This window comes from Sorghum bicolor, chromosome 2, assembly GCF_000003195.3.
Source record: "Sorghum bicolor cultivar BTx623 chromosome 2, Sorghum_bicolor_NCBIv3, whole genome shotgun sequence".
Taxonomy (NCBI): domain Eukaryota; kingdom Viridiplantae; phylum Streptophyta; class Magnoliopsida; order Poales; family Poaceae; genus Sorghum; species Sorghum bicolor.
The window spans coordinates 15,060,811-15,082,275 of record NC_012871.2 but is presented as its reverse complement, the minus strand read 5'-3'; the positions used below and the strand labels follow the sequence as shown (position 1 = coordinate 15,082,275).

The following is a 21,465-nucleotide window of genomic DNA, read 5'->3' as shown; positions in this document are numbered from 1 at the left end:
GGGCCGACTTGGGCCGTGCCCAAGCGGGCCGTCTGCGCAACAGTGCTGCTTTTCTTTTTCCTTTTTGATTAAAAATGCTTGATGTTTGAATTTATATTATAAATTGTGTAGTGATCCAAAAATGATGAAAATTTTTGTGTAGGTTACATAAATTTATTAGAACACGAGAAAAATATTAGATTTTATTTTATGATAGTTTGCATGTATCTATAAATTGCCTCTGTTTGTTAATAAATAAATCTTCCATGATTTTTAATAATTTATGGGTATATCCAAAAATCATGAATTTTGACATGTGAACTTGTGTTACTGTTATTTAGCTTCAGGAATAATTTCAGCTCTTTTTGATAAAGTATGATCTGTTACATAATAAAGCTATTTAAAATGATTATAAAAGAAATAGAAATAATTAATCCCTTTAGGATTTGAGTGATATTTTGGATTGATTGACAACCAGTGGTTACTTGGCATGATATGCTCCCTGGTTATGGATTATTTCATATAAATAATCTTTGTTGTCTAATAACTACACCACCTTGCTTAATGAAGATGATAAAACTTGCTTAGTAGTAATCTATGCTTTAATAGCTAAGTTAGTTGTTTCTATACCGTGAAGGTAAGTTGTACTCGAGGTAGTTATGTTTGTTGTTATCATCTAAGAACATGTAACCTGTCTTTATCATGCCATGAGTATCTCATAATCATGCATATGCACTTTTACGTATAGACTACGCTCCGGAGGAATCTGATCCTCAGTGGATTGCTTCCGAGTTTGTGGATCCTTCGGGTTTTGCTGAGTTGTCGAACTTCCCTTCCGGCCAAGGCAAGCCCCGGACATTAAACCCTATCCTTGTATTTTTATAAAGTTATTTATATCACTTGAGTTAATATGATGCATTAGGTGAATAGGAGTTGAGTGAATCCTATTTGCTGCATTATCCACCTTGATGATTTCAATATTAACCTTGATACTTGTTTTATGAAAATACTTAGTATGCTTAGCCCTGCTTATTAGATAGGTTTTCAAATGAGAAAGTTTGAAGGGTTGTTGTGGAATACTTTTATGGTTAATAATGTTTCAACTTGAGACCGGTCGGTGGACTTGCTTTAAGAATGGAGTCTTAAAGTAGTGTCTCCAACTGTGTCGATTAAGGACCGTTCCGTTGTTGGCCTGTTGTGATTGAGATCTTTGAGTACAGCCCACATGCGATGGTAAGCCTTACCTATAGCTATTCCGATACTTGAGAACGGCTAACCGCGTACTGGGAGTGGAGAGATGGCGAGAGTAGCGTGTACCCACCTTACGGATCTGAGATGACCGGGAAACATCTAGATTGGCTGTAGGATGGTGGTGTACTGTACTCTCGGGTGACGCTGGACCCGTTCTTGTATGGGAGGATCTATAGAAACAGGTTGACATATGCAAGATTAAGTTCTACATATGTCGTGTGGTACTGAATCCCCAGCTGGGTTTAATCGATTCGAATCGCCGTGTTTCGTCGGATATGGAGCCTCAATCCTCACACCATCATCGTAGTAATAAGTGAATCTTTGGTATAAGAAAGATGTGGTTTGTTTATGAAAGTTTGATAATAATTTTGGTTAGTCATAAATGATAATCTTGAGTTAAAACTTGAAAGTAGGTTTTACTCTTAGTAAGCTTTTATGCAAAAGAAATGCTTTGATCTTACTAAAGCTTTACCTTGAATCCCTATAACCTGCATACCTGAGTATTCACCTCTTTTCTAGTCGGTTAAGTCTTGTTGAGTACTTTTGTACTCAGGGTTTATTGACCCATGTTGCAGGTGAACCTTTTGATAATCCTTTTGATGGTCGTTGTTACTTCACTCTTGTGGAGGAAAGTGATGATGATGAGTCTGATGTGTGACCTTGGGCAAGTAAAACTTGTTGTGTGGCTTATGGTTTATGTAATATAAAGTTCCGAACCTTTTATGTACTAAATACTTATGGTTTGTAACTTTTGGACTTAAGTTCAGACTATGTTTATGTAACCTTTCCGCATTTACTCTGATTTATCTTATCTATGAAATGTTGTAATACTGTAATACTTAATGAGGGAATTCCTGGAAAGAATGTAACGTGGATGATTCGGGTTTTCCGAGGACACCCGACAGACTTCTTGAGTCATTTGGAACTCGTGCACGCCGATCAGAAGTCTTTGAGACAATGATGGGTGCATGTGGGCCACTTAATTCAGGAGGTTCTGCCACATTTACTTTGTTCTATGATTACCTAATTACCTTTTTTTTTCTAGTCTCGTGTCTCTAGCTTGGTTTAGTCTAGGATAAATGGTAGCTGGATGAATTAAGTGGCTCAACAGATTTCTCTAAAGTTGATTCGTGTATAGTGGATACCACCAAATTAGGAGATGAATGGAAAATAAAGTTTAAAAATAAGTTTGGTTTGTATGAGTGATTAGCAATGCCCTTTGACCTAACTAATGCACCTCAACACTTTCTTACTCCCTTTAGTTTTATAGTTCTTGTCATTTTGGACAAAAACATGTCTCTAAAACATATATTTGACTATGACTATCTACTAAGTACTTAAGAATACATGTTGTCTTAGTGTCTTCAAATTCTCATATAATCTCACAATTTCGGGTTTTCATATGCTACCTAATTACATGTTGTCTTAGTGTCTTCAAATTAGATATTTAATATTTTATAAGTTGATAGTTAAATCAGGATTTTAAGCTTAACCTTGCCCCCAAACAATAGGAATCATGGAACTATAAGGAGTCGTTTTCTAAATCTCCAGCATAATGTTTGAAAGTATACTCTTTTGTTTACTAATACTTTTGAAATTGCTATGCCATTTATAGGGTAAGAACTAGCAGGCGATCTTCACAGGCTGTCATGTTTTTTTTTTGTGAATAGTTATCATGTGCTTTTGCTTTGTTTATCAATTTGATTAAATTGTTCTTGTAGTAATTTTTTTTGTCATTATGGATGTTCCATATACTTTGTACTATTATAAATACCTTTTTGAGTTATAAGGGTTTAAAATATTATTTAATGGGAATGTGACTTTTATCTACGACTTGCACTCCATTTATATCCAATTGTTTGTACCACCAAGCACTCAACATATTCTCTAATTTTGATGCAAACTTTAATTTTTCGTTAGAGACGATTGGGTTTGGAGAACACCTCCCCGGGGGGGTTGGGTGGGGAGAGAGGTAAGGGGAGTATATTTATGTATATAGTACTTAGTATATGTATTTGGTCCATTGAAATAAAAAAATTAAAGACCCATATACTTAGCACCCTCTTTCGTCTATATATATTTGGTCTCCGTACAAGTAATCAGGAATTAGCTTGTCATAGCTTTTTATTCCAATATTTGGCTATTCCCGAGTCCACCCTCTTTCGTCTCCCCTTTTCTTTTTCTCTCTTTTGCATGTAGGCCTTTGCTTATTGATCCCTTTTTTCTGTTCTTAATTTTTGCCGTGTCGGCTTGGGGATTTCTGGAAGCAGTTCCACTTTTTACTACTTCTAATGGGAGTTCTACAGTGAATAAATTATAATTGCATCTTATTTTCTTGTGTTATGCAATTATTTGCTTATTTTGTATTCCTGTTACATTCATGTTGATTTTCCATTCTTACGTTTGAAATCATTGACTCCTAATTACACTATGTTGCAGGTTACAATGACTTTGCCTTGTTAGCAAAATAGCAAGCGTAGCTTTTTAGCAAAATAGAGCTAACAGTGGAACATGTAATCCCTCTATTCCAAATTATACCATGCTCTATGTCTAGATATATAATTTTTTTACTGTGTTGAAAGAACTAGAGTGACTTAGTTTAAATCAAAGGGAGATTTTTTTTTACTATGGCCTTATTTAGTTCCACCCAAAAACTTTTTCTCGTCACATCGAATCTTACAACACACATGTACGGAGCATTAAATATAGATAAAAAAATAACTACTTGCACTGTTTGCCTATAATTTGCAAAATAAATCTTTTGATTCTATTTAGTCCATAGTTGAACAATAATTACCAAATACAAACAAAAGTGCTACAATAACAACTTTTTTTTGCCTATGGAACTAAACAAGGCCTATGTGTTGAAAGCTTCTAACGGTTACAGTCATAGCTCATGGGTACATCTCACAGCGTCCTCATGGTGGCTCATGGTCATGAGGCTTTGAGCCTGAGCAACCATGCAGGATTGGTTGTCCACTAGTTTCCACAGACGGTGACGACGACGATGCAACATCCATCACTGCATATCTGTTCCAAGAGGTCCGTAGCGCACCAATAGCGCAGTAGTAACACGGACATCTCCGTCATTGTCTGACAGTACATGACGCAATGCGGAGTTCTTCACAAAACCATCAATGCAATGACCTTACTGAACAAGCCTAGCTCTGCGGGATCTTTAATTCCACAAGGTATGCAAATAACTTTGCCACATATGGACCAACAATTCTCAACAGAGATGCACACATTTGCAGCTAGATAATTTACAGATATATGTACAAAATGAGTTCCAGCAGCGACAACTCATAACACAAAGGTTAAGACTGAAATCCGGCGCCAGCCACGCCAAACAAGCTTCCTACAGCAGCGCACATATTACACTTCAAAAGCGGGCTCATCTAGAAAATTGGCCAAGGCACCTAGGTATCAGGCAAAATATACAATGAAAGGCTGATGTACTGTTGATGACAATGAGTTGCAGCTTGGTCCACCTTATGCAAGCCTCTGTCATCGAGGAACATTATGCTAGTTGGAAACCTCCATTGTTGAACTGAAAAAAGAAGGATACCATAAATTTTAGGACTTCTAAAAGACTAGTAAACAGCCAAGAGCAACCACATTTGTGTAATTAGCTGAAATTTACGAAATAGTGAAAAACTGTTACTCAAGTTAATTATGCAAGCATGGAGAAAAACACCTGACGATGCACAGAGTTTCATTCTAAGTTCATAAATTATATGCATTAAGCAATCAGCAATTCAGCATATTCTGGACCAACACGAGTTGGGATCAAGCATGCCAAAAAAGACAAGAGTATGTGAATCTAAAGTGGATCAAATGACTTAAGAAAAAGAATAAATAGTACAACATTATGCTAAGAAACAATATGTAAGTGCAAAAAATACAGTAAAAGCACAAAACAATAATGTGCACAGCTAATTAGATTTATGGATAAATCACCATTGCTTGGACAATTGTAAGTTTACATCAGGTAAGTATAAGTACACACTCAACTGAATAAAAGAAAACCAAAAGAGGCACATGCGCGACTGCAAAACTAGAATAAAAGCCAAAGAACACAACTCAATAATAAATTCACAGTAAAACTCATGCTATATGCTACCCCAAATTTATAAAAATTATTTCTACAGGCTATGAAGCAGTCTCCTGCATGCTTATGTTAAATATCAGTTTTCATACACAGATGTACAATATATGTCTCTTCCATATCAGAAACACCAAACAAAAGTTTTAGCTATCAGATAAATCTGACAAAATTGTGAGTTATAACTATCCAGAACTTTGATATGGACTAAATTTGAAACCATAACACAACTTTAGGCAAATATGAAAGTAGGTAATCCATTAATAACTGACAATTTTGACTATCACTGCAGAGCATATGAACCACAATAGGAATTTTTTGTGAAGTCACATGCAAAATCCTTGCACAAATATAATAGAGCAATGAGCAAAATGTCTGTTTCAGAACTGTACAAGTGCCAATGGCACACACAGGGAACAACTGATCATTTGTGATAATGAGTGGAGGAATAAAGAGCAGTTGGACAAAGAATAGCTAGAAAGAGACATCAGATCAGTGAATGATATTGGTTATTTGGGTCTAAACCAACAAAACAGGAAAAAGGGTCACTACTCAATGGTTTGCTACAGAAAATAATAGAAGCTTTATCAATAGATGTTTTGTTCATGAAGTATTCTATTATAGCATGCAAACAGGAACCAGTATTATCCAGCCATATCAAAGGTTTTGCACAGCCAGCAGCACAAGACAACTACTCCATTAGTGACAGCTCATCTTTGAGCTGTGGTGGTGGGCTGGTGACCAAAGCTGCAGCTTTAAGATGCCCAGCATTCAGCATTCACACAATTAAGGCTGTCAAACTTTCAGAAGCCCAACATGCTCATCATTGAATCTTTTAATGATCAGGACTACAAGATAGTGTAATAGGATTCTAACACATGAGTTTGCTGCAGGATTCTTTTATTGTTCACCAGCCATCAATCTTTGATACCACACATGATCTTGATGAAACCTTGTCCCGTAGGATCTGGTAGTTCAACTAAATAGCTACAATTGTAATCGTCATCTATAGGCAGAACAGGCATGTCCAGGTCAATGAAACTACAAAACCAACAGGGAAAGGAACTAGAGATGGTCATCTAATGGCCATGCAATGACATCATCATCTTTCTTACTGGAAAAAGAATAAAAGTTACTATTTAGATTTTGCTAGGATGCATTGTGCAGACATAACTAGCAAGGGCCAAGGGCCACAGCCGTGGATCATGTGCATTAGATGGTTTAGCAAATGAGTGTCATACAACCTTTTCTGCGACTGCAGTATAGATTTTTTTTAACCAAAGCACTGAATCAGCAATGAGGTAGAGAAATTAGGAGGATAGCTAGAGGGAAAACAGTAACACAGACTATATCTGAGCACAAGTATACAGTATAGCAAAATATAAAGTTTGAAGTACACATGGAACTAAACCACATACACAAAGCAACCTTTGAAGGAAAATTATGAGTATCTACTGCCAAGAAACAGTCCAATGAAGTACCAAAAGAAAAATAGCACATGAGGAATAAAAAGAATTACCAGCTGAGGAATTTTAGTCAGCAGTTGGCTTGATGAACTCAAGTGAAGCATTATGGGAACTTCAAAAATAAAGGGAAAAGAAAGAGAGCACTGCCTTCTAAATAGGTACTCCAGCTACATGGTTAACTGTCCAACCCATTCATCAACCATCCCATAGTCAATGCTTAGCTCCCTCAATGGTGGAATGTTTTCCATGGCAAAGATCATGAGGTGGGGGTAAGAGGCATTGTAATGATCAAACAGCACAAACTGGACAAACACGTTTGGACTGCAACTGTGGCTGAAATAGCATGCCACATTCCTTGCCCTTGACACGTCAATTGCAAAGTTTAACTCAGGAATAGCAGGATGGTTTGGAGCCACATAATCTGGGTTCACATCAGATATATCACCCCAATCCAGCCACCTTGGAGGAAACCTACTTGGACGCACCAAGCAATCGCCATTCGCTGCCACAATCTCTGACTGCTGGTGAGTAAGGACAATCCCGCTGAACTCACAAATGAATGTGCCAGCCTTTATGAGATCCAAAGACCGAACTCCCCACCCAGTCTCCCTTGACCGGAATACCTCAAGCTTATGTTGAAGCCCCTTCTGACTAACCCTGTTGGGGCAACTAGGTGGGCACCTGCAGTATGGCCCACACTCATATACCAGTGGCTTGCCTCGTAGCAGGGTTCCAGTCTTATCATATGCAAACTCGCCACCATTCCTCCCTGCACAGTTACATCCAATTGAGCAAATCCCAGCGCAATCACAACCACCACCACCACCTTCAGCAAACTTCCCCTGAACAGCAGAGGTAGGAAATATTGGCCGTGCCAGATACTCGAACAAGAGTGGGTCCTGATCATCATCAACATCATTGAAGAGTGCAACTGGCAAGGTCTCTCGGCCCATGGAGATATCAAAGCTCAAATACCCTGTTGGCCTTATAGCAAGCACATCCACCTTAAGTTGTTCAGCTACTTGATAATTCACAGTACCCATGGGTTCTTGGCCCTCAATGCGCAGCATTCTATACTTATAAACACCAAACCCAGATTTCCCACGGTCGAGCCAGTAGTCAACAACCTTGTATAGGCCATCATAGAAGTATACCTTACCAACAGGGCTTCGTCTTGACTTGACAGCACGGATTACACGAATCTCAATACCATAAGCCATGCTGCGCTCGAGCGCAAGATTGCCGCCCTCCAGCTTCTGATCAACACAATGCTTGTGGAGGTTGGGATCACGGCCGCCATGCCCAGTGTACACAAGTACGTCGCCGTGATCATCATCATCCTCATACCCACCAGATACAATTATAGATGTGGCTATAGGCTCTCCAGATGCAGACCTCCCTGCACTGACATAATCAATTCCTGCCTGCACCTGGCCATGGAGGCCAAGCACGCAGAGCTCCATGCGGAAGAAGAACGCATCGCCCACCGAGATCCCGGGCAACGGCCCCACGATACGGCGGTCGCGATTGAGCCAGAGGTCGTGGTCCGCCATGATCGCGGCGGCACGCAGGTCCGCGCGGACGCGGCGCCGTTCCCTGGCAACGCCGAACCCGGCGACGCCCGGGAGGCCGAGGGACTCGGCGCGCTCGTCGTCCCTGAGTAGCAGCCCGCGGAGGCACTCGAAAGTGATGCGCGCCCTGCGCACGAGGTCGCGGAAGTAGATCTGGTCCTGCACGCCGAGCGAGGAGACCCGCACGAGGTCCGACGAACGCGGCCGGCGCTTCTTCACGACGGACCCGGACGCGGACTGCACCACCGCCGGTGCGGTCGCCTCCGGCGCCGGCGCCGGGACGATGGCCCCGGACCCCGTAGACGAGACGTAGAGGCTCGCGAGGCGGTAGTACTCCTGAAGGACCGCGTCCACGTCCTGGTTAGGCGGCAGCGACTGCAGCGGCGCCATCACCGGCGCGGACGAAAGGTCAGGAGTCGCTGGCGGCAGAGGCACCGAGGCCTCAGGAGCCGGAGCCGGAGCCGGAGCCGCCGCATGCTGCGGCGGCGGCGTCTGGGTCGGCAGCGGCAGGGGGCCGAGCTCTGGTGACCCCGGCTCCGACTTGGGCTCCCTCTTGAGGAACGGCAGGAAGTTGAGGTCTATGGAATCCGACGACCCGGCCGGAGATGACATCAGCGACGACGACGGCGAGGATTCCTCCACATCCATTTCCATAAACAAACTTCCCTGCCCGTCCTCCCTTGCCTCCTCCTCCTCCACTCCAAAATTCCCCAAACCCTCGCGGCGCATGACGAAGACGGCAAGGTGGATTGGAGAGGCCGATGAGGGCTGCGGGGGAGTGATGGATTTCACCAACTAGTGACTGGTGAGGTGACGTTGGTGGAGGCGAGAGAAAAATAAAATGGCGGAGGGAGGGAGGGAGAGGTTGCGAAATCTCCAGAATGGAGCGCCCTTCACCGGAGCTCGAAGGAAATCCGAAATTAATTTGGCGGAGAGGACGCCGGGAGCAGAAGTCTAAAAAGTAGAGGGCACACACTTTCTCGTGCTCTCCACAGTCACTGACAAATGGGCTCGATGGACAACTGTCCGGGGTTTCAAAGAAAAAAGCATTTATTATAGTTGGTACTTAGGATGGGTGTAGGGTTAGTTTTGGTATATGAAAAATTGACTCGGTATGTCATCAGCGGTTGCGGATGACTTATTACCGAGTCAAAAGTTTTTAATTCATATATATATATACTAAATTTAGAACTTTCGAGGTTAGAAATAAATTATAACCATTAACAGAATCTTGTGTTAAAAGTAGTTAATAAATGCGCTATTACGTTAGAGAAGAAAATAAGAGTTAATTTATAATTTATGTAAATAGAATATATTAAAAGGGTGTTTGTATGCCAACTGGCACCTGCCACATCCTATTTGTGACTGACTATGGCGCGCCATAAGCTATAATATATAGGAATCTGACGTCACAAAGTGTGATGAGATTGTTGACAGCTTTTGTTGGAGATCATAAGTGTGGCATGCCACATGTGAGACATGGCAAGTTGAGGTCGGGGACCAAACAACCCCTTAGGTCATATTTGGTTTATAGCCAAAACTAATCACACAAAAGCTATGTACCGAGGTCATTTGCTTCGTGACTAAGCATTAACATGTCGCAATCTAACTCTCTTTTATACTTCCTTCGTTTCAAAATTATAAGCTACTTTGACTTTTTTGATTCATCTATTTTATTATGTATCTAGACATATTATCATATCTAGATATATAGCAAAATGATGTACCAAAAAAATTAAAGCAACTTAGAGAATAATATAATTTTTTTCTTTAGCATGCCAAGAGATTGGTGGATAAAATATCCACCACATATCTATGCTTGTCGAAAGTTAGTATGCCAAAGAAATAAACTAAACAGACCTTTAGTTTTTCGTATTTCTATGTGAAAGATAAGTGGTTACTAAATTAGAACTTGTTTAGAAAATAAAACTTTTTTCTTTGTTTATAGTATTTTGACAAAGTGGGTGTCTAAAAGTTGCCTCTAAATGCTAATATAAATGGGATAATGAATATACACAATATCCTAAAATTATATTTTGGGATGTGAATAGAGAACACTAAATATAAGCATAGTTCGATTCAAGTAGTTGCGCTGCCACAATGCGACAGAAATGCCCAAAATAACACGTCTTTGGAGGTACTTGTAAAGATGGAAACAGGTATAGATTACTCACGTGTTCGTGGGTAAAAACCTGATAGAACGAGGGTATGGGTGCTACTTTGTGCACGCGGGTATGGGTGTGGGTTTGCAATTGTTGACACCGTTTTTGGGCACGTGTCTAGGATGGCAGGATAAGGTGGCAGTACGATGTTTACAAAGTGGGTTGCCGATGAGGATGGTTGCCGATGAGGGAGAAGTTGAGCGTGACTAAGTCCACAGGCAGTAATATGGTGCCGATGGCTAGATAAGAAAGTCTGCCGATGACTATGGCAAAGGGTCTGCCGATGATGCAAAGAGGGAGTCCGGAAGCTGCCGGTCGTTATGTGGAGGAGTTTCGGTTTGTCACGAGGGATAGTTTTGTTATTTCCTTAATTATTCGCATCGTTTTGTATACGGATTCCGTGTAATTTGGAATTCGAATTCTAATCGTGTCTGGTTGTAGCTCTTTGAGCAGGGTATAAATATAGACCCTAGGGCCTTGTAATAAAAAATCATTCAATAAATCAAACACACGTTTTTACTCATATTCTAGCATTTACTTTTCGACGACTTCGTCATACTTTTTCCTTTTGTTACGAGTTCTTAGGAATTCGTCGACTTAAGCTCGGCGTGTTCTCAAGTTCCGCGTGAGTACCTCTTAGCCGTGACATCCGGGCGCATCGCTGTTGTCAGGACTAAAGTATTCGAGTTATCACCTTTGCCGATAGCAAGGTCAAATCGGCTGGCACGCCTTAACGTTTGAATCGGGTATTAGCCCTTTGTGTTTGCAGATCAGTTTTGCATCAACACATCTTTTGGCACGCCCAGTGGGACAGGATTCAAGATCAAGATCAACATGTCGATCTCTGACCTCGATCAAGAGAACGTCATCCCCGTGACGGAGGCCAACCTCAAGGATGAGCAGAAGCAAGCTATTGCCCAAGCCATGGAAGAGTTCAAGCAGCAATGCCTGAGGTCTTTCAGCATAAACAGGAGCGGCGAAGTGGTCCAGAAAGATGCACTGCCGGCACCACGGCAGGTTACCTTTGACGCCAATCCTGGCAAGCTTCAAGATATGGTTGACAATGCCATCAATCGAGCGTTGATTAACCAAGCTGGTGTACTATCTAATACGGTTTTCAATGTCGTGGCAAGAACTTTCAAGGAAGGACAAATCCCACCAGATTATGTGGGCCCCTCCCATCATCAGCCAACGGCACCAGAGGTCACGGCTCCATCGGCTGCCTTGACGACTGCAAGTGCACAATCTGCCGTTCCTCCAAGTACATCGGGGACTACTGGTGCACTATCTATGCCGATGACAACCAACCCACAAATTTCAGTTGGGCAGCATAAACTGACAACAGATATGTTGGCATCGGCAATGTCAGGGTTGACTCTTCCTCCCAACTGGTGGGGTTACGGTATGCCTCCAGAGTTGACACCGGGAACATCACAAATAACTGACATGAGGGGCAAGACTCCTATGACATCGGCACCTCCCAATGCGCCGGTGAACCAGAGTCCTCGGTATACCACAACTACTACTGCAAGGCCTCACACTGGAAATCCTCAAGATTCAATGTTCCAGATGCCCAACGCATCGGCAGAGTCAATGCTGATGCAACAGAGGTCTATGGCCCAGTCGGGGTATGTCAATTCAACGACGGTACCCAATTACCAATCATCGGCAGCACCTATGCCGATGAATGCTAATAATGGATGGCTTGGACAGCAAGCCTTTCCACAATCGCCCCAGCAGAGTTACCAGACTACAGGGTTCCAGCAAGGGCAGGTCTATCCCGGGTTCCAAGGTCAGGGGATTCCCAACCAGCCAATGAATTTTGGACAGCAACTCGGAGGACAGCCAATCAGTGGACAGCAGTTTGGTGGTCCGCAGATTGGAGGACAGGTGATCAATACAATGTTCCGTGCAGATCACGTCCCGAACAGACACGTGGAGGTTCGCCACCAAGTGCCAGATCCGCAGCCGCCTCATCGGCAAGATGCCGATGCATATTGGGCCGATAAGATTGCTGAAGTAATGAGGGAACAATTTGGGATAAAACCCAAAGTCAACACTTACTCTTATCGGACACCGTATCCTCCCGCGTATGATTTGATCCCGCTTCCACATCGGTACAAGGTACCGGATTTTACAAAGTTTTCCGGGCAGGACGACACGTCAACCATGGAGCATGTCAACAGGTTCATCATTCAATGTGGAGAGGCTGGTAACAGGGACGAATTGAGGGTTCGTCTATTTTCATCATCATTGTCTGGATCGGCCTTTACTTGGTTCATATCATTACCTCCCAACTCAGTAATTACTTGGGCCGATCTAGAGAAGCAATTCCACAAATACTTCTTCTCGGGGGTTCATGAGAAGAAGATCACCGACTTGGTCAAGTTGAGGCAACGTAATGATGAGTCGGTTGAGGGTTTTGTGCAGAGGATACGAGAGGTCAAGAATAAATGCTATAGCTTGGTTGTGGATGATCGGCAGCTAGCCGATTTGGCTTTCCAGGGTTTGTTGCCACATATCAGGGATAAGTATGCCTCTCAGGAGTTCGAAAGTTTAAGTCATTTGGTGCAGAGGATTTCTGATCAAGACATCAAGCCTTTCGAGCCTAAAAGAGCATGGAATAGGAAAGTGTCATTTGTCGATGAAGCAACAAGCTCAGATTCTGATGAAGAACCAGTAATCGGCTTGGCAGAGTGGGTAAAAAACAAGAAGCCGATGTCTTGTCCTTTTGGGCAGAAGGAACTAGAGAAGTTTGCTTTTGACACCGCTAAGGCTGATAGGATATTTGACTTTCTACTTCAGGAAGGTCAGATCAAACTGTCACGTAACCATGTGATCCCATCGGCAGAAGAGTTGAAGAGGATGAGATATTGCAAGTGGCATAATGCAACTTCCCATGACACCAACGAGTGCAAAGTATTCAGACAGCAGCTGCAATCGGCTATAGAGTCAGGGATAATCAAGTTTGACGGTTCCAAAGCCCAGAAGCCGATGAAGATAGACCAACATCCTTTCCCGACAAACATGTTGGATGCTAAGGGGAAGGCTAAGGTCTTAACATCGGAGACAGCTGAGAAGAGTGCATCGGTAGATCCTCAGCATCAAGTTACTACTGCCGATGCAAGAAGTAAGGGCTTGGTCCAGGAAGGAACTAGCTCAGGAAGGCCTCCTCGATCTGGTATCGTCATAACTCATAGAAGGCCTCGAGAAAAATGGCAACAACGGGAAGATCGGTATCGACGCCAGCAGGAAGATTATCGACGGGAAGAAGAAAGACGCCGACAGGAGTGGAATCGGCACAGGGATCATTGGAATTGTCCATTCTTCATCCATTGTTGGGAGGAAAATATCAAGCTTCCTACTGTCAGAGACTGCCCTGAGTGCAACGGTTATGATCGGTACGATGGGATCGATCGGTATTATCATGATGATGAACGGCGATTTAATGGGCCGATCAGAGGAAGGGTGTCAGTTCATGACCGGCTGGGGGGCAGATTTAGTGGGCACGACAGACTTAGTGACCGTGTCCAGTATTTTCCCAGGAACCAAGAAGAGCTCGAGGAAATGGCTGATGCGCGGGTTCCCGATGAATTCATATTTTGCAGGGATGCTAACACGCATCGTATGGAGTCAAGGGGGAACCGACGCCCGACGGCAAGGCAAAGGCCACTTCCTCCATGGTGCCCTGGAGGATTAACCAAGACACAGAAAAGGAGATTGCAACGTGAAAGGCAAGAAGAGCTAAACAAGGGAGAGAACTCTGGAAGTCGGCAACCGTCAGACACTAAGATGGAAGGTCCATCGGCAGGCGTCAACATGGTCTTCATGTTGCCGATGGAGTTTCTTGCACCAGCCAGTGATGATGAGTTGGAATTTTCTGATCAGATAGCTCAGTTGGCTCTGGATCCGATGACGGCTATCTTTGAGAAACCTGCCGATGACGAGAGGCAGCATCTTAAAGCTCTGTTCCTCAAAGGAAGGGTTGATGGGCAGCCAATGACCAAGATCCTAGTTGATGGTGGAGCTGCTATTAATATTATGCCGTATGCAGTATATCGGAAGCTTGGGAAATGGGATCAAGATTTGACCAAGACCGATATGATGCTCAAAGACTTTGAAGGAAACGTGTCTCCAGTCAAGGGGGCGATATGTGCAGAGTTGACCATCGGCAGCAAAACCTTGCCGACAACTTTTTTCGTGATCAGCGGAAAAGGTGCTTACAACTTATTATTGGGAAGAGATTGGATTCATGCCAATTGTTGTATCCCATCTACAATGCTTCAATGCTTGGTTCAGTGGGTAGGTGACAAGATTGAGATTGTCCCAGGAGATTCTTCTTATGTTATCGCATCGGCAGAAGCGGATACTTACGAAAGGACCAGGTGCATTTCAGGAGAAGTTTGAGAGAAAGATTTTCTCAAAGTTGCCGATTATGAGATTCCACCGATCCAAGCAGTCGGTTCTGACGACGGTTTTTAATGGATAGATTCGCCGATGATGGAAAATTAGGCCAGGGATTCACATCGGCCGATGATTTGGTAGAAGTAGATATAGGTAGTGGTGATAAGCCTAGGCCTACTTTTATTAGTGCTAAATTAGATCCTGAGAGTAAGCAACAATTGACTAGTTTGTTAAAGGAATATAAAGATTGCTTTGCTTGGGATTATACCGAGATGCCTGGTTTAGACCGATCAATTGTTGAACATCGGTTACCCATCAAGTCTGGATTTCGGCCACATCAGCAACCAGCCCGCCGATGTAATCCTAACATTCTACCTGATATTAAGGCCGAAATCACCAAACTTATTGAAGCTAAGTTTATTCGGCAGTGTCGGTATGCCGAGTGGATTTCCAATGTTGTTCCGGTTTACAAGAAGAACGGGAAGCTTCGGGTGTGCATTGATTTCAGGAATCTCAATAAAGCTACGCCGATGGATGGATACCCAATGCCTGTCGCCGATCTACTGGTTGATGCTGCGGCTGGTCATCAGGTCATCAGCTTCATGGATGGTAATGCAGGTTACAATCAAATATTCATGGCGGAGGAGGATATTCCAAAAACCGCATTCAGGTGTCCTGGTCATGTTGGGCTATTTGAATGGATAGTCATGACTTTTGGGTTGAAGAATGCTGGTGCTACTTATCAAAGGGCTATGAATTTTATATTTCATGGGTTCATCGGCAAGCTCGTGGAGATTTATATTGATGATGTGGTGGTTAAGTCTGGAGATTTCTCAAAGCATCTTGCCGATTTACAAAAAGTGTTAGAATGCACAAGGAAGCATGGATTGAAGATGAATCCCAACAAGTGTGCATTTGGTGTATCGGCAGGGCAGTTTCTTGGTTTCATGGTACATCAGAGGGGTATTGAAATTAGTCGAAGATCTATTGATGCCATCAATAAAATAGTGGCCCCTACCAACAAAACCGAGCTCCAATCCTTGATCGGCAAGGTAAATTTTATCAGGAGATTTATATCGAATTTGTCTGGTAGGATTCGTGCTTTCAGTCCTCTTCTTAAATTGAAAGCCGATCAAGAGTTTATTTGGGGAGAAGAACAGCAGTTGGCTCTGGATGAAATCAAGAAGTATCTAGTAAATCCTCCAGTTCTAGTTCCACCTCAACAAGGGAAGCCCTTCAGATTGTATTTATCTACCGATGGATCGGTTATCGGTTCAGCTTTAGTTCAAGAATTTGAAGGGAAAGAAAGGGTAATTTATTATTTGAGTAGGAGGTTGATTGATGCTGAAACCAGGTATTCGGCCGTTGAGAAATTATGCTTATGCTTATATTTTTCATGTATCAAGCTGAGACATTACCTGTTATCGGCCGAATGCACTGTTGTTTGCAAAGATGACGTGGTCCGATACATGCTATCTATGCCGATTATGAGTGGTAGGATCGGTAAATGGATTTTAGCGCTGTCGGAGTTCGATTTGCGTTACGAATCGGCTAAGGCAGTCAAAGGGTAGATTATGGCCGATTTTGTGACTCAGCATTGCGGTCTAGTGGAAACCTTGGAAATTGTACCCTGGACGCTCTTCTTTGATGGATCTACCTGTGACCGGGGGGCAGGAATCGGCATTGTATTAGTTTCCCCTAAGGGGAGGAAGTATGAGTTTTCCTTACCGATTGTTGCCACATCAACAAATAATCAGGCTGAGTATCAGGCTCTGATCAAGGGATTGGAGTTGTTAAGAGAAGTTCGTGCTGATGCTGTTGAAATATGCGGGGATTCTATGTTGGTTATAAATCAATTGGCCGGAAGCTATGAATGCCGAAGTGAGGTTCTCATAACTTATTTCGAGAGAAGTATGCAACTGTTAAAGGAATTCAAGGATTTCCGATTGGAGCATGTTCCCCGATTGCATAATGAAGACGCTAATCGGTTAGCTCAGCATGCCTCGGGATATCAGCCAATGATTAATGCGACATCGGCAGTCGGTGCCGGTGATTGGAGGAAAGAAATTATTGATTATCTAAAAGATCCATCCAAAAAAGTTGAAAGACGGGTTCGATTTCAAGCAACCAAGTATGTGCTCCTTGAAAATGAATTGTATTATCGAACTATTGACGGAATTCTTCTCCGATGCTTGGGTGATGATGAAGCTAGAAGTTTGATGGGGGAAATCCATGAAGGAGTGTGTGGAGCGCATCAGTCAGCTTTTAAGATGAAGTGGATGATTCGAAGGAATGGATATTTTTGGCCAACCATACTTGAAGATTGTTTTAAATATTTCAAGGGATGTCAAGGTTGTCAAAAGTTTGGTAATATCCAGAGAGCACCCGCATCGGCTATGAATCCTATAATAAAGCCTTGGCTGTTCCGGGGATGGGCCATCGATCTGATCGGCCAGATTTATCCACCATCTAGCAAAGGGCATAAGTTCATTCTAGTTGCCACTGACTATTTCACTAAGTGGGTTGAAGCTATTCCTTTGAAGAAAGTCACATCGGCCAATATGATTGATTTTGTGAAGGAGCATATTATTTACCGATTTGGGATTCCCCAAACGATTACTACCGATCAGGGCACCATGTTCACATCGGGGGAGTTCGATGAATTCGCAATCGGTATGGGAATTAAAGTGTTGAATTCTTCTCCTTATTATGCTCAAGCCAATGGGCAGGCCGAAGCGTCTAACAAAGGAATTATCAAGCTTATTAAACGAAAGATTGAAGAAAATCCTAAGCGGTGGCATACATTATTAAATGAAGCATTGTGGTCTTATCGGATGGCTTGTCATGGATCGACCAAAGTATCACCCTATCAATTGGTGTATGGACATGATGCAGTGTTGCCTTGGGAAATTAAGGCTGGATCTAGGCGATTATCTTTTCAAGATCAATTAACTTCCGATGGTTATGCCACTTTGATGACCGATGAATTGGACGATCTAGCAGGGCATCGGTTAAAAGCTTTAATGAGTATAGAAGAAAATAAGAAGAGAGTTGCTAGATGGTATGATAAGAAAGTGAAGGCTAAAGAGTTTGCCGATGGGGATTTGGTATGGAAATTAATTTTACCAATTGGGACCAAAAGTTCGAAGTTTGGAAAGTGGTCTCCTAATTGGGAGGGTCCTTATCGGATAAGTCGATCGGCTCCTGGTAATGCCTACATTCTAGAAACCCTCGAAGGAATTGAATTTCCCAGAGCATTAAACGGCAAATATTTAAAGAAGTACTACCCCAGTATATGGGTCGATGCATAGAAGTTTAGGTGCCGATAACACTCCTATCGGCTAGATCCAAATGCTTGGGGACAAGACTTGGTGTTTCAAAAGTTTAGGTGCCGATAACAGTCCTATCGGCTAGACTAAAAGCTGAGGAAGCAGGAAAGCGCAGACATAATGCCGATGGAAACTCTATGTGTTAAGCAGCGTCTGGATTGCTGATATAGCGCGTAGCCGAATTTGGTTGGCTGCTTCTATCTCCTTGATGTCATCATCGGCAGAACCTTCTATCGGCTTCAGCTTCCTCTTCAGTTGAAGTGCCTTGCGACCATGAGCATTTCGCTCGTGCTCAAGAAGCCTGATGGTCTCTGGCAATTGGCTCTCTTCCTGTTGGGCTTGGGACAGAGCGTTCTCTACTTCCTTGAGCTCCGCCAACAGGGATTCTTTTCTTGCCGATAGATCGGATATCTTCTGCTTCAGCGCGTCTCCAGAAGATCTCAGGATACCGATGTTCTTGTGCTTCTCATCGGTCAAAAGCTTCTCTTTCCTCATTTCATCGGAGAGTTGAGTCTGAGCGGCTCTATCGGCAAGCCGCCGAGAAGCTCTTTGGTACTGCAGCTGGCGACTCTCTAGATGAGCGGCTTGGAACAGGATTTCTTCAACATCGGCTGGGATTTGGCCTCTGAGAGTTCTGAACAGGGTCTTGGTAGGGTCGGAATCATCAACCAATTGTGCTGTGTCCTGGTGAAGGAGAGCTGACAATTCTTCCAGCCTGACCCTGATCTCTGCCGATGTGATGCCGACCGTCTGAGAAGAGCTTGCTTCTTCACCTTCTTCTTCAGAGAGATCGATGGCGAAGGAGAACAGGCTATCGGGAGAATCTTGTTCTTGGGAGGAAAAGCAAAATTAGCTCATACTCAGAGAATCGGCAAATAGTGCTAACGGTAAACGGTGACTTACTTGCTTCAAGGCGATCTCTTGTCTTTGACTGAGAAGTGCTGACGGAGCTGCAGGCTGATCGGCCAAAGATGCCGATGGAGCTACAGGTTGATCGGCTGAGATTGCCGATGGAACGATATCAACTGAAAGAAGACAAAAGGAGTTATGAGACTAAATAAGAATAAGTTCATCGGTAGCGATATTGTTAAAGTATGTTACCTGGAGGAGGGACAACGGTTGTCTGAATCGGGAGAACTGCCGATGGTATAACTGGACCCACCGGGCCAGTTGTTTGTTCACCCATGTCAGCTGATGTATCTTCTGTTTGAGATCCTTCCTGTTGGGGTTCTTCTATCTGTGGTGCTTCCTGCATAGGTGGGGGAGATGGTGCTTGCTGTGGCTGGGCTTCTGGAGAAGAAGGAGAAGACTCCACCGGAATTGGAGATACCGGAGGAGGAGGGGGAGTTGCTACCTTCTGGCGCTTTGTTCCAGTCTTAGCACCCGTGGTGCCCTTTCTCTTGGGTTGGCTAGACTGGGGGGCATCGGTACTCTCACACCTGGCTTTCGCCGATGCGCCGGTTTGCTGCAATAATGAACAAGAGTTTATAAGCATAAATATAGCCGATATAAAGATAGTCAGCATAAAGGAAAAGATTTGACAAATTGCCTTGAAAGCCCGCGCAAGAGTGGGAGCAGCAACCGTTGGTGATGTCTAGGTTCTTCTGGTGGTGACTTTCCTGAGGCGTACACCCCGATGCACGATGGAAGCTAGAGTGGGAGCATTGTGGCCGATTGAGGAAATCGGGCCTGATGGAAACAAGTCGATCGGCCTGCCACTCCTGCTAACCAATGGAGGAATATTGTCAACCTGCAAAAGGAATACAAGGGTAAGCTGCCGATGGAGGTAATATTGAGAAAATGAAACGTTGGTTTGAGTTACTTACAGTGTCATCGGGAACTTCGTATTCGGAGTCAATCATGCCGCGGTATGAAAGTGCCGATCTGCAGAATAGATGCTCTTTCCATTCTGCCCACCATAACTTGTATGCCTGAGTGATAAAAGCAGCCGGAACCCATTCTGACAGATCTACATCTATATCGGCGTTTGGTGGTAGTTGGGCTGCTCGAGTCCACTCAAGAAGGTTGTTGATAGTTTCTCTGGGTTTTATCACATCGGCATAAGGAAGTGCAATCGGCAACTGACCGAAAGCTAACTGGCGAGCTAATGCCGATGGATTGTAAAATTCGTAAGTTTGAGGGGAGGTTTTTGTGCTACCAAAGAAATTCACTGGAATGATTCTGGGGGTCACAATTGCCATCATCACCTCATTGTCCCTGTCGAGAGCTTCATCAAATGGATTGAAGGTCAGAGGGAGCATGCTATCTGGGTCATCATAAGCCTACCATGGTCGTTCGTCTCTGGTCAAACCCTCATACAGAGTCTGGAAGAATCGGCCGATCTGATCTGGATTACCCCCTGAACCAGGCAGAACTATGACAGCTTCGCCAAAGTTCAAGGGGGCGCGTGTTGCCGATTCCTCTTCACCCAATACATGGTTTTCAGCTATATCTCTTGGGAAACGCTGTGTGAACAGGTTGAAGTTGAGACGCTTGTGCAGATGCAGATTGCGCCACATGTTGACAAACCACCAGGGGCCTCCCAAGTTGCCAGTGGATTGGCCGAGCAGAAGTTTCTGGGCTACTTGATGGAGAAGGTGGTAAGCAGCGCCAAGCAAGTATCGGCCGAGAGGGAATCGGCCACCGTTAGCCAGTCTTTCTGCTGCCGATAGGTAGACAGAAGTCGGTCCTGCCGATCGACCACAGAATACAAACTTGTCCAGCCACATGTTCAGAAAGGTGGTTTGTTCCTTTATGGTGACAGATCCTTTCCCACGGTACTTCTGAATGTACCCCGACCAACCGCCGATAGCGCGAGTCTCCACTTTGGCACTAGGGGCAGTATCAAAAAAGTGGGTGCTATCGGCAGAAGATATATCTAGACCAGTAAGCATGGCTACATCGGCAAGAGTAGGAGAAGCAGGGCCGTGGCCAAAGGCAAAAGCATTGAGGGTGTCTGACCAAAAGTAGGATGCAGCTATCAGCAGTGACTCGTTCCTATGCATATCGGCAACGGACAATCTAATGCATTGGGCTAGATTCCTTTCACCCCACTGAACTTCATTAGAGTTGCTGACCCTCAAGAACCAGTCTTTCCACCCTACAGTTGGGCTGGGCCAAGAGCGGAAGGTGTCCTTCCACAGATCTAAGGAAAAATTTTCGGCTCTGAAGGGGATCCTGTTGGTTTCTGCGTTGATA

General features: G+C 43.7%; 1 protein-coding gene across 1 annotated transcript; it reads right to left on the bottom strand.

Annotated features, from left to right (window-relative positions):
• LOC8059729 (histone-lysine N-methyltransferase family member SUVH9) lies at positions 4,379-9,310 on the bottom strand. The gene is made up of 2 exons (XM_002459728.2): positions 6,855-9,310; positions 4,379-4,780 (listed from the first exon to the last, which is right to left on the bottom strand). The coding sequence occupies exon 1, from the start codon at positions 9,099-9,101 to the stop codon at positions 6,969-6,971; it is 2,133 nt and encodes a 710-aa protein (XP_002459773.1). The 5' UTR covers positions 9,102-9,310; the 3' UTR covers positions 4,379-4,780; positions 6,855-6,968.